The sequence below is a fragment of the Pavona decussata genome, unplaced genomic scaffold (assembly GCF_977016875.1).
Source record: "Pavona decussata unplaced genomic scaffold, jaPavDecu1.1 SCAFFOLD_269, whole genome shotgun sequence".
Taxonomy (NCBI): Eukaryota; Metazoa; Cnidaria; class Anthozoa; order Scleractinia; family Agariciidae; genus Pavona; species Pavona decussata.
The window spans coordinates 168,433-182,500 of NW_028145671.1; the positions used below are offsets into that span (position 1 = coordinate 168,433).

Below are 14,068 nucleotides of genomic sequence, written 5' to 3' on the forward strand. Positions count from 1 at the left end.
AGCCATTGCCAAGATAACATGAAACGACAATGCCTGTTACAGTGCGACTACTATTACCGGGGTCACTTAAACAAAACTGGCTAATCTGATTGCAGGAAAAGAACGATGAATTTATCAAATATTGGAATTATTCACTGTTCGTATCATACTGCGATCTGATTGGCCAATTTTAAGTGACCACGGTAATAGTAGTCGCACTGTAAAAGGAATGTAATATAAATACACCTTTGTGGGGCCTGGAAGGGGAAATATGTCCAGAAATACATGCACGCAATAACGAAAATGGCAAATTTGACGCAATTTCGCCTTCAGTTTGAAAAAAAAAAAGCGTAACTAAGGTAATTTGGCGAAAATGGCAACTTTGACGACATTTCACCAAAGGCAGAGATTTGTGCGAATGAGCTCAAGAGAAGGGTACCAGCGAAGCGGCGAATTCAACGAATACGGCGGAAATGTAGAATCTTACGATATTTCGAAGGCGGTATGCATGGTTTGCAAGCGACCGCATGTTGTCCAAATCTCTGGCAAAATGCAATGAAATGATATTTAGTTTCCCCGTGGGGGATGGGGGGCTTATTTACTTACAGAACGCACTATTTACATAGAGTGACACCATTAAAGATTCAAAACTAAATTTTAGTTTTTAATACACAATAAACCCGGTTAATTTAATACGGCTGGTTCAGTACACGAACAAGTTCCCCTTGATTGCTCTGCAATTGGCATGTTTTGTTCTCGCGTGTTCGACAAAATTTGCCATTCTTTTCCTTGAGAAGTCATCTTTAAAAACAAAAACGGACAAGCCAGTTTTTGAACAAATTCGCTCAACACACAAGCAAGTCAAAATTGTAAAAAAACAAAAAACAAAACAACAACGACAATGGAACCACTTGACTTCGTGAGCAAAGTCAACCACGGATATGAACAAGGGCGAACGCTACGATCTTCCAACGATCTTCAATGATCCGCAAAAATAACGTGGCAAACAAGCCGTGTGACTAACATCATTTCCTGAAGAAACGTCTGAGCTCTGAGATGGAAGCAAAAGCTTCAAGTTGCTAAGAAAAAAAATTGTCAAGGAAACTTGCTCGAGTGGAACCAGCCTAACAAATGCCAAGTATAAAACATAGTCTATATATGTCGAGCACATGGAACAAACAAGCCAATTATAATTTTTAATGTGAACAAAGCGATCCCTCATTAGTAACTTTAATAATATAAATTTGAGGTGAGCCCAAGGTTTGTAAATGAAGTGAGAAATGATTCTTTTACAAATCAGGGCAGAATTCACGAACGTCTCCAAACCATCCCCGGATTTCAATGTCCTTGTTTGTACCCTCTTTAAACCTTAAATACACAAACATTTACCATATATAACTGTACTTCAAAGAAAGTGATAGAGTTCAGGGTTTATTCTAGAAATTGCCTCTGAGGACCTAACAGGCCCGCTTCAGAGATTTTAGAAGGCCTTTTTTTTTCTCACGAAAAGGGTCTCACGATATTTCAACTTCTCAAACATAAAAACTTACGATATATTAATTATCTAAAATTAATACTTTGATATATGGAACTTTTTAAAGTTGCTTTAATAGCAGGTTAAATTTTGCAGCGTTGTGTTTCAGGTGTGTAGTGCAGAACGATTTCAGAGATAACCATGTTTAGAAGAGGTATTCAACTGTCAAATCTCTTATTTTGTAATAGCATTATAGTCCTCCTTAGTGAAATTTGTGTCACAATATATCTTTATTTATTGTAATCCCACACTCTAGAATAAACCCTGTTAGTCTGCGAGCTTAATCACAGTAAAGCTTTCATTTTAAGGCAGCTTCTTTCCACTAGCTTGCTTGTTTTCTTTCTTGTCTAATCCCAGTTTTCCCAGTCATCATCCTGTCGAGAAAACATTACAATAAGATTGACGTTTTACAGATTGCACATTTCTAACGACCTAAGGCTCAATGCAGCGTGCGGAAAATTGAAGATGGCGACTTCGCTTTTTACCACAAAACTTCGCGACCTAACACAGCCAGCACGCCCTGTCCCTGTACTAACAGGTTTATGTATGCTGGGTTTGAAGTTTTCAGAGCTTTTCTGTACGTTAGTATGAGTGGTTTTTAGGGTTTTCGATGGTCATGGGCAAAGATACCAGTCGACATCTTTCTCCGAAGGGTGGATTTACACTAACCCAAAGATGACTACTTAAAATGATCGTTATGATCACTTCCTTAACTGGAAAAAATTAACACTTTCTTGACACGTTGCATTAAGCCAATCAGCACTGATCTTTGACTAACAGTTATCCAGAATTTTATATTCTCAAGCATTACTGTCATGGGTCATGTCTTTTGCTAATTTGAATTGATTTCACTGAAGCCACACTCTAGGTAAAAAAATGTTGGACAAAATAATTGCCAACTTAAAGATTTTAAACATTTAGTACATATAAGCATTTATCCCTGAAAAGCTTGCATGTACATTGTGCATGTAGTCAGCCTTTGAAAACCTAAGCCCACTACAACTAGAAAACTGAGTACCCAGATTGTACAAATTAGAGTCGAAGAAAGAGTCCAAAGGCTCTTACAAGATCTTGTATACATGAAGATAGGATATTAGAGCATTTGTAAAGATATCATGGCAGGCTGCCGCAGAGAAGATACATCAAAACCCCGACATACAAGATTCTGCTGGATATTGATGAACCTCTGCTAAACACTTCATTCTCTACAGTTTGAATACTTAATAATTTTACAGAAGCTTTGAACATCTTCTACATTTGTAGATCCCATAAGATCCTGAAAGGGTCCCTTGGAAGCAAAAAAGACTGATTTCCTGTATGTTCCCTTAATACAATGCCGGTCTTAATTCCTTAGGATCCTTTGAAGATTTCATCCTATGGATAGAGAATACTTGGCAGCCCGAAAGCTGAATTACGTATTTACATATACAAAACTAGATATGCGAGTATCAGAATAGATAAGAGTCTAAAATACGAAATATATAATTAATTAAAATGTACAGTCGATCGAAATATACAATTAATGGAAATGTAGGATTAATCGAAAAGTATAATCAATTGAAAATTTATGATGATAAAGAAAATCCTAAACATCTACAAATATGCATTATCGATACAAGATCTTATAATGAAGCTATTCTTACAGTGCAACGAACTTAACCGGGGCCACCGATAAAACCGACACTTTGAAATTTCAAGAAATGTTCTCGTTTTTGATTGGTTTACAAACTACCAAAGCTACTCCCCTTTGTTGTAAACGTGACCTGTGATTGGCTGATCAATGTTGCGTGGCCCTGGTTGAGTTCGTTGCAATGTAAGACGGTTTGTCTTATGTGTAGGAATAACAAAGCGCCTGTTGTGCTTCAGTGCCTAACGGGAGGGCCCGCAGAACGGTAGTAAACTAATAGTATTCAGATGGTGTTCAGGGTCCCTTACTATATGTTAGATTTTAACCACTCACATCCAGATCCCCATCGTCTCGGTCTCCTGCTTTATTGGCTGCTATGCTCTGCATGATTCTTTTGGCTTCCTCCTCAGACATGTCGTCATCATTTAAATCCAAGTCATCATCCCAGTCCACATCTTTATCGTCCACACTAGGTACCAGGACCCCGCTGGATGAACTAGAGCTGTGACCAGATCCAGCGCTAATTTGTTTTGACACAGCTATGGTAAAAGTAAAAAGATCAATAGTTTGAATAAACTAGAGCTGTGACAAGATCCAGCGTTAATCTTTTTTGACAAAGCTATGGTAATAGTAAAAAGATCATTAGTTTGAATGAACTAGAGCTGTGACCAGATCCAACACTAATCTCTTTTGACACAGCTATGGTAAAAGTAAAAAGATCAATAGTTTGAATAAACTAGAGCTGTGACAAGATCCAGCGTTAATCTTTTTTGACAAAGCTATGGTAATAGTAAAAAGATCATTAGTTTGAATGAACTAGAGCTGTGACCAGATCCAACACTAATCTTTTTTGACACAGCTATGGTAACAGTAAAAAGATCATTAGTGTGAATGAACTAGAGCTGTGACCAGATCCAGCGTTAATCTCTTTTGACACAGCTATGGTAAAAGTGAAAAGATCATTAGTGTGAATGAACTAGAGCTGTGACCAGATCCAGCGTTAATCTCTTTTGACACAGCTATGGTAAAAGTGAAAAGATCATTAGTGTGAATGAACTAGAGCTGTGACCAGATCCAGCGCGAATCTCTTTTGACACAGCTATGGTAACAGTAAAACGATCATTAGTGTGAATGAACTAGAGCTGTGACCAGATCCAGCGTTAATCTTTTTTGACACGGCTATGGTAAAAGTAAAACGATCATTAGTTTGAATGAACTAGAGAACTAATCTTTTTTGAGGCAACTATGGTAAAGTCTGAATGAACTAAAGTCGTGACCCTCGCGAGCTCTGGGGATGAGATTGGACCAGATCCTGTAGGGTTTATTCTGGAACTGCAGCATTGCAAAAGTACCGTAAATAAAGAGCGAGATTTAGGATCGCATTTGCATGTACTTCCAACGACAAACGCCAGATTCGCGTTTACGTTTCCTCAAACGAATCTGTAACCAGATGAGAATAGGGCAGAATAATCTTGGCTATTTGATACTAACTCGGCACAAAACTACGACAAAGTGAGCGACAAACGAAGGATGATCGTGGTCATTTTTTCTGTTCGCCGTTCGTCCTAAACGTGATCTACCGCATTTGTAAATACACGCAAAACATTTGCACCAGCAAAGTAGTGGTGTACAAATTTCACCAGGGAAACCCATCTCCCCATCACTAAAACGCTCAAATTAACAACTGAAAAGCCTTTTTGAACATGGTCATTCTCCAGTTGTTTCACTACAAACTAGAAAATGTTACACTTACAAAAAGTTCAATATTTCAATACAATAGTTTTACACCCCCACTGTATCGTTCAATCTAAAGCTATAAATGAGAAGTTCAAATATGTTCGGACCCAAACACAAATCTCTTTGGAAAAAGCTGTGAGAGAAGTATAAAGATTTTTAGTCTGAATAAATAAGAACTGTGACCAGACCTACTGCTACCAGTGTAAGCCTCTTCAAAGCCAGCTACACACGTACATGTATGAGACAAGAAAACGATTTAAATTGTAATTCACAGTACGTGGAATAAGGCATCAGAAAAACTAAAAGCGTGTGTTTACAGACAGAGCTACTGCAACATACCATAAGGAGCTTACTGACCTGGGTAACCCTAAAGGCGAGACAGATTTCCTTGCAATTTTTATGTGGCTTTTAAATGTTGTAGCTACAGTTGTATAAATGGAATTTTATCCGTGTTTATTTTTAATTCTTCATTGGCTGTTCCTCAACTATTGTACTATACAGTGTAACTATTGGTGTAGAGTAACAAGGCCAAAAATAGGGATAGCACTCATTATAAGGCATTCTGTGCAAAGATGTAATTCGTAAGCAAGAGAAAAGTAAGCACTCTTCCAGTTTCAAACTTCATACCTTCTTTTTCGCCATTATTACACGTTTTGAGTTCCTCCTCACTCACTTTGGACCAAGAGCTGTCAACAGAGCCACTAGAGTTGGCACGTTTGTGCGACGCTGTTTGAAGCTCACCAATTGATGTTATGTCATCTGATTTATCTTCTGTCATGGCGTTTGATGTCTCAGGAGGAAAGGCAACCTGGTGTTCTACATTAGACGTTTTTAAATCATCCAGTTGAGTTTCTGGTGTCTGTTCAGTTCTCTGAGCTTCCAACTCAGCTGAATCTTTCAAAACTAGCTGCTTGCCATCTTCACTCGGTTTCTTACTTGCACCCTGATCTTTGTTCGATTCTGTTGAGGAAACAGTTTCTTCTTGTTCCTCTGAAGCTGCAGCAGGCTGCCTAGCCACCTCCTGACCTGTCTTCACATCATCAGAAGCCTCTTTTACCATTTCTTTCTCTCCACCTTCTGCCATGTTACGGTTATCAGGTGCAAGAATGCTGCCTTCTTTATTACCAGCCCGTTTATCTACAAGACTGTCCATCCCTGCTTCTTCAGTATCCCATAAATCTGCCAAGGAGAGGTATGCAAACTAAACTGAATAAATTTGGAGCTAAGTGAGTGAAAAGCCCAGAAATGTAATCTACCTCACTGTTTTGAGAACCGACAGGCACATAAAGCTTGGAATTCTGTTTTCATGGTGAGGACCGGTGAGGATACTAATTAGCAGCCTACCTGGTTGTTAACCCTATCTAGACCAGGCCGGGTTGGGGAATTCTGCCCATGCCGACTTTGAATGTTTATGATCTTTTTAATATTTGTGCAAATGATGCAAGACTTCTTCAGAAATTTATCTGGAAACAACTTGGTTTGGTAGGTCAGGATTTACTGATGTTCACGTTACCATAGCAACCAATTTTAGACAGGCAGGTTTTTTAGAAATCATTTTGTTTACTTTCTGGTCAATTTTGGTGGTTTTCTGAGGTTTTGGGGAAGACGGCGGGTGCAAGATGGCCATCGTTTTAAAATCGCGACATAATTCCTATTGTCCTAGCTTTTACAAATGCACTTGCACTCCCCCTCCCCTCCCCCCTATCCTGACCCCAGAACACAGGAAAAAAAAAAGCCCAGTCTAAAAAGGATTCCGGCAGGCAACTATGGCCAGTGACAACGGCTACTCAGTTCTTGAAAGTGGCCATAAAGATAACATGTACCAGTAAACTTGAGATCTAATATATCCATGTACCTGGTTACTTTCCCAATGCTTTATGACAGCCCTGCATATTAGGGGTAACAGAACCCACAAAAAAAAAAAACATTTTGCTGCTTTCCCTAACATTCTATGGTCAAGAGATACAAGAACAATGTAATTTACAAACCATCATCTCCCCATCCAAGTTCTTCATCCTGAGCTTGGTTTGCCCTGGCAACGAGGGCGGCCCTTTTCTTTTCCTCCTGTCCAAAAATTAAAATAAAATTTCAGCGTAATATCATATATGGAGCATTTTTGTTGAAAGAAAAATTAAAACATCAAATGTGCAGGACGACCAAAAACAAGAAGAAGAAGAGGAAGAAGAAGTAGCTTGCTTCACACCTGTTCCAGTTGATGTACTTTGTAAAAATATCTCTGCCAGAAGAGGACATGGGTAACAGCACTGGGAACCTGCCAACACAACATAAAATTAATATACTCATAAGTTTTAACATTAATGGTCACAGGAAATACAAATCACTGATTTAAAGGAGTTGTAACAGCACTGTTAATTTTTGGTGAAATTACATTATTTATGTTATACACAGCTGGACCACTGAATGGATACAGTGTACGTAACACAATCATTATTACTTTAGCTGATCCTGGTTGTTCAAAGAGCAGATGAATATTTAATATGTAGTGGATAAATCACTATCAAGTGGATAAATGTGTTAACTGGAGTACATATTTTTTGGGCAGATATAGACTTCCTGTAACTGTATCTGCTGTTTTATCATGATCGTGGATTTATGTGCATTGAACATTGCCTGACTAAAGGGAAATTTAAGAAATAGAAATCAAACCAACACATAAAATACAGCCTTTGCATGTACAGAAATGAGATTTTTGACAAAAAAGATAACTTTCAATATCACTCTCTGCAGTCACAGACTTTGTCTGATACAGTACAGTACAGTACACATACAGGTATGACATTACTTAATTTTATCTTTCGTGTTTACAGCATGTACTTACCAGCTTGGCATAGAGGGCCCTTATTTCAGACACATTAACTAGCAGCTCTGATATTTCTCCTTTGTGTTGTTCAGCATCAAATGTTTTACACCAATCTTCATACATGCCTAGATGGCCTGTTATAAACAACATAATAATTTAGTATGATCACAACATTATGTGCCTAAAGTTTAATCCCAACTCCAAATACCAAGAAGTGGATTGAAAAAACGAGGTGCAGCCAATAGAGTCATATACCGGCAATAAAAAAGTATTTTAGATTAAGAATGATGTGTTATTCTAGAAAGTGACACAGGCATACTCGGAAAAAAGAAATCCGAGTGCTCCTATCAGGAGTCGAACGTAAGACCTTCCGATTACTAGTTTGGATGCTCTACCACTAAGCTACGGGAGACTCGTGGGAGCTAAGGCCATTAATCTAGGTTCATGGGACAAACATCCTGCATACTGCTAGGATTTGAGTGTCGAACATGTGGTATATGAAATAAATGTGATGGTATATTTCCAGCCTGGTGAATGAATGAAAATGATGTATTATTCTAGAAAGTGACACAGGCATACTCAGAAAAAAAGAAATCCGAGTGCTCCTATCAGGAGTTGAACCCAAGACCTTCCGATTACCAGTTTGGATGCTCTACCACTGAGCGGCCTTAGCTCCCACGAGTCTCCTGTAGATTATATAGAAGTTATCAGACTCATAAAAGAAAGAATTATCAGTAACATACCATCTGGCTCTGAACAAAATGTGGCTGGATCTGTTTGAATTTCATGAAGTCGTGCCTAAAAAAAATAACATTTATTACAAGTAACAGTAAATGCCAGTCAGTCATGTGAGTCTCCAACTCACATGTAGTGTACGAAAATTTAACTGGAAATTTTACCAGTGTACCTGCATTCTGTCAAAGACTGGCTCAGGGGCATCAGAGGCGACTGCAGCAGCAGCAGTAGCAACATGAGAGATGTTCTCTCTTAAGCTGTTGGACAGGGTTCCCAAAAATTTGGATACACCTAAAGATGAAAAAGAAGAAAAGACATTTCAGGCACATGTTGAAAAGGGGATGATGGCAATAGGAATTGACCATGATCAATACATTAGGAACTACGTACATGCATAATTATTACATTTGTAACCTACAGTTGTAATAATATTGACCTTGTTTAAAACGAGCTGACGTTCCTTCTGGTTCATCCTCCTCCACCTGTAAAATAATTTATACTTATTACTCATAATAACTTTATTATAATTTAATATACATGAACATTTCCTTATGTGAAAAGAACTCACTCTCTCATCCTTATTGCCCTTAGTGAGGCATATTAGGCCACAAATGTGCCAGGGAAGTGCTCTCTAAGTGACTAACAATTTTGTTTCTTTGGCCATCACAGAGTGGTAACTTGAATGGTACAATAATTATATTAAAATAATTAATTTTTTTTGCTGGTCAGGTATTACAGTTGGCAAGAGATTCCTGTAACTCATTGGATGAATGTTATCACAGGAGTTCCTACTTTCCTTAAAAGTACATTCAGACTCCTTCTTTACAGAAGATTCCTAGCTGTCTGTTAGTCACACCAAATGTACACTGTAGGTCAAGCCACTCTCCAGGTCCATACTGCCAGTCGATAGCTTAACCCAGTTTAAGGATGGTGCCTACTAATACAGAAGTATTTTGGTGCAGTTTATGACTATGCAGGAGAAGCAGATTTTAGCAAGAGCTATTAGAACCCAAGAAGAAAATTGGGGTTAACCATGCATTTTTCAGAGATAATTAAGCAACAATAATTCAAAAAACCAGTAATTTTAATACAAAGCAATGTATGGCATTTGAAGCTTTATTATCTCTGAAAAATGCACGGTTACCCCAAATTTTCTTTTTGGATGGCAAGAGCACTTGCTAAGTTCTGCTTTCTCTGCTTAGTTTTAAACAGCACAAAACTATTCCTGTATTGGTAGGCACCACCCATAGGAGACCGGCCTCAGTATCTGGAGATGTGCAGAACGTATACGCAGTAACAAAAGTAGGCATTGTCCTTAACATTAAGCTACTAGGAATATTTTATTTTTATTAAAGCTGTACTACTTCTTCTTGGTTGTGAGGCCACAACAGGGTTACCCCCCCCACCCCCACCCCCCCCCCCCCCAGCATTTTATTGAGACAATGTGATGAAACGTGTGTTGTCACAACCACACTGGCTCATCCAACTATTTTTCTACCACAATGAATCCCATTTGCCTAGCATCTCTTACATATATTCTGCAAATGGCAGAAGAAATCTCAATTTTAATTATTACTTATTATTTAGTAACTTTATTTTCTCTCTAGATTTTAAAATCAAAACATTAGTGCCACAAGTGCCAAATTCACACACTCAAAAGACCCTGCTGGTGAACCTATCAGCTATGGCTGCCAAGCAGCACTGTGCAAACTTTAAGACATAATTTGTTTTTGGACATCTGTACACGTATGTACAAGATATCAGCGTTTTCAGTAAGTTTTCAAGTAGAAGTTGGACCTGTTAAAGTAGACGTTGCAGACACAGAGTCATTGCAGAAAATTTTGACGTGTTATACTCTCAGAGATGCATTTTCCTGCATTCTGAAGCACTAAACGGTCAGTTCGAGTCTTGTTGAAAACATGGCAAATGGTCACTTTATTAGTTATAAAAAAGCTATTACAGGCTTAAACAGAAAGCAAAACCAAAGGGTCTCAGTACGTCACTCTTCAAAATGTTCATGTGGCTGTTGCCTCCACTTGAGAAGATTTTGACTACATACACATTTGTCAGTCTCACAAAACATCAACAGTGCTGAAGATAAAAATCGATGACTAACGTAGTTGTTATCAACCTAAACAATAATTTCCTGTATATTTACAACAACTTTACGCTCAAACTTTACGCAAAATCTACGCAAACGTTGCACGAACTCTACTCCAACTTTTCGCAAACTCTACGCTAATTGTATGCGAACTCTACACCAACTGTACGCGAACTGTACTCAAACTTTACGCAATCTATACCAACTTTGACCGAACTCTGCGTCACAACTTTACGTGCAAAATTCACGCCAACTTTACGGCAACTCAATTCACGCGAAGTTCGCCATGTGCTTATAATGAGTACTGCATGAAGTACTGTCTGAAAGAAACCGCTGCCCAGCAACTGAGCCTACTCCACGTTCACTCGACGTTCGCTTCGATCGTCGTTCATTCTAGTTTTATGTGATTGTTTCTGCGTAATGTGAGCCAGGCTTGTTTGTTTATTACTTTATTAACTCATTGGTAGACTAGTAAGTTACTTATTAATGGCTTTATTTATTTTGGGAATTTATCAGAGTGAAAATAGGCGTCGCAAATAGAGAAGTTGCCGCCGCATGCGACGGCCGACAGCTTATTTTGAAAACACTAGTTATGTAGACAGGGTTGCCATCAATGAAATGATGAATGACTGTATCACTTTCAAATTTTAATCAGTTGAATAAAACTGTCTTTTGATAACACAAGTCTGAACTAGATGAGAATAAAACTCCAAGGTACCTTTAGACTTTCTTTAACAGCAGTTGCAGTATCAGCGACCACAGACGATGTATCATGTTGGATGGTACAAACAAATTCAGACAGGTCATTTTTCACCATGTTCATAGCTTCAGAAGACTGTTAAAAACAACAAAAGCAATAATTGAGAGAGGCTCATTTTGAATGAATTGTGAAAGCATGCTAAATCTATCATGTATTGTATCCTTACAAAAAAAGTCCATACCCACTCCATGGAAGGTTTTTGGAAATTCCTAGGGGGAGGGGGGTCCTAAAAGCCAAAATTTTAGAAGCAAAGTATGAAGTTAAACTGGAATTTCCTGGGGGAGGGGGGATGCAAAACAAAAAACCTTCCATGTGGGGGGTATGGATATTTTCTGAAACTGCAAATTATAATTTATATGTATTTGTTGTTGCTTTTGCTCATCCTCTTCTATTGTCTTATTATCAAGTTGAATTGCAATACTGTTGAAACGTTTGGAACTGAGACAAAATTAGAAGGATTTCTATGGAGCACAACAGAGCTCATATTTCACCCGCTTTTAAACATAGAGGGCAAAATTACTGAATGCTGATTGGTCGAAACAGAGGGCATTTTTTTTCTTAATTTTCCTTTCACTGAGGGAAAAATTACTCACTCCTGATTGGTTGAGTGGTGAAAATACTTGCTGCTGATTGGCTGAGCATGCCATTTCTACATTTTGTTTAATAGTCTCTTCAATTTGTCCCGCAACAACAACGACTTCTTTCTTTGGAGTTTGGAGTTTGTGCCAAAAGTACTTAGAAATCAAGTGCTACAGCTACAAAGGAAACCCCTAAAGGTGAACTTTCGTTTTTTACAAGAAAGCAGCAAGAGATTATTTGTGTCATAAGCTAAAAACTTGATCAGATTTGTTTGGCTGAAATCATTCATGGCCACGACCAAGAGCTTTCACCTCGCTACGGCTTCTTCCAACCAATGATAACCGAATGATACTAACAGTGCCCTTTTGATGGGAGGAAGGAGAAGGTCTAATTCAGTGGAAGAAATTACTCTGCAAGTTCCTTCTTTGGACCCATGGTTTGCTATTTTTATTAATCAAGTAACGCGTGATTTTCAAGCAGTAGAAAGGTTCACAGTGCAGGTGAATTAAAATTATTGCTGTCTGACATTTGGTTTAATTGTTGTTTAATAGTTTGCTCATGAATTAAACTTGTATTTTCTCTTAATTACACAAATATAACAATCAACTTTCTCATTTTGTCTGTTTTGTACGCTAAAACACAGGTGAATTGTTTGTTTGTTTTGCTTATGGGTGAATGTTTTACTCTGGGCCGGGGCTGACTGTTTTAGAAAGTGCCTCGATAGTTTTAAGAAAATGTTGCCCTCTACGTTATAAACAGGTAATCCCAATGAGTCCTCGTAGAATTAAGGATTAATTTTCACTTGTATTTTTAAAGTTTTCGCTAAATTTGAAAATATGCGTGAAAATTAATCCTTAATTCTACTTGGCCTCATGTGATTACATAATACAAATTGCAATAAGATGCTGATTGTTGGCAAGTAGGCATTTTACATCATGCTCTACAAGAACATCTCAGTAAATCTCCTGATTTCATAAATTTGGGTTTCGCTTTTAGGACTCTATTTGAAGCAGACTGAATTCTGAGGCTCCATTTAAAACTTTACCTATAACTACATGTAATATGTCTTTATGTAATAAGAAGTTTAACCCTTTGAAAGAAATAATGAAAGAAGGTAACAGGTAACTTGTCATGGATCAGTCACTGGTGAGCCAACAGTCCACTAAGCCACCAGAACATATACCTTCCTCATTGATCTATAAAGTCATTAGTCGACTGATGAGCTGACAGCAGACAGGCCTGCTTTTGGCGCTTTATTCCAATATACAGTGAGCAGATGATGCTGCAGTTTTAAATGCACTGTGAAAGGTGGTTTCTATCTTACATGTATGAGTATGCATATGAAAACTTATTTAAAGTGCGACTGTTCTAATGAACGTATTGAACAGTACATTCCTGTGATACTGTTTTATAAGCTGCATCATGTCATGACTATGGGTGAAATCCTTCTGTGCGACGATTTAAATGGAAGCTACTGAGCAGTACTTTCCTGTGGCACTGTTTATAACGATGTAAGGCAGTTGCGAAACTTCAAAGTCTGTGGGTCATAAAATTTACTGAAGTATGGCCAAATGAAAGATATTGAATTCTCTTGCACAGTTTGTAATTAATGACATAGAAGATGGCTCGGACCTTTGAGTCTGTGGATAAAGTACCAGAGTGAGGACATTCAAACGAAAGCCATGAACAATAAAAAAAAATCAACTTTCCCGGGATGCTGTTTTATACAGGTATAGCTTTATATACAGCAAAAAAATATGACCATTCAAATGAAAGCTATTGAGTGGAACTTACCTACTTTATTTTGAACTTGGGACTGAAAAGGATGTATAATGAAAGTGCTTTTTCTTTGAAATAATAAGCTTAAATATCATTTTCTGCATACCTTGTTACGAACATTTGCCACGAATTCCGCACCCCACGCGCCCCACCAACCAGCACCTCCGCTATAAAAACAAACAAGATCCAGCATTTAAGAAAGGTGTATAATGCGAGCAGCAAAGTCATCTTCTTCGGGTGCAATAAATAACTTTTTAACGGCAAATTGTATCATCCACCAACCTTTCTTCAGCCATGTTTATGAAAATTGGGGTGTACGTCATTACGTGTGGTTACCAAGCCTCCAATACGTGCATCATGTAACACTCTTAAAATAGACCTGAGCGAGCGGAATCTCCTGCCATATACTGAACGGC

At 38.1% G+C, this 14,068-nt stretch overlaps 2 protein-coding genes across 3 annotated transcripts in view; both read right to left on the minus strand.

Moving 5' to 3' along the window:
* Positions 1 to 622: 622 nt before the first annotated feature.
* Positions 623 to 13,990, minus strand: LOC146455804 (uncharacterized). Of its 2 annotated transcripts, XM_085093794.1 has the most exons (12): positions 13,935 to 13,990; positions 13,759 to 13,819; positions 11,253 to 11,369; positions 8,870 to 8,915; positions 8,606 to 8,724; positions 8,442 to 8,496; positions 7,717 to 7,832; positions 7,081 to 7,149; positions 6,866 to 6,941; positions 5,505 to 6,056; positions 3,474 to 3,679; positions 623 to 1,887 (listed from the first exon to the last, which is right to left on the minus strand). In XM_085093794.1, exons 1-12 carry the CDS (start codon positions 13,973 to 13,975, stop codon positions 1,861 to 1,863), a joined length of 1,485 nt encoding a protein of 494 aa, XP_084949920.1. In that variant the 5' UTR covers positions 13,976 to 13,990; the 3' UTR covers positions 623 to 1,860. The 2 variants fall into 2 exon arrangements, with proteins under 2 accessions (XP_084949920.1, XP_084949921.1); XM_085093795.1 differs by lacking the exons at positions 623 to 1,887; positions 3,474 to 3,679 and adding an exon at positions 4,145 to 4,239.
* LOC146455805 (uncharacterized) overlaps positions 8,125 to 14,068 on the minus strand; it is a 118,673-nt gene continuing 112,729 nt past the window's right edge. Inside the window, exon 2 of the mRNA XM_085093796.1 lies at positions 8,125 to 8,163. The gene's annotated coding sequence lies outside the window, so the exon portion shown is untranslated. The remainder of the gene's footprint in view (positions 8,164 to 14,068) is intronic.

Excerpts from the sequence above, each read along its gene's own strand:
- LOC146455804 (XM_085093794.1), bottom strand. The coding sequence starts at position 13,975 with ATGACGTACACCCCAATTTTCATAAACATGGCTGAAGAAAG. Across the intron at positions 6,942-7,080 it reads AAGTACATCAACTGGAACAG|GAGGAAAAGAAAAGGGCCGC; the intron begins GTGTGAAGCAAG and ends ATTTTTGGACAG. Across the intron at positions 6,057-6,865 it reads ACTTGGATGGGGAGATGATG|ATTTATGGGATACTGAAGAA; the intron begins GTTTGTAAATTA and ends TCTCCTTGGCAG.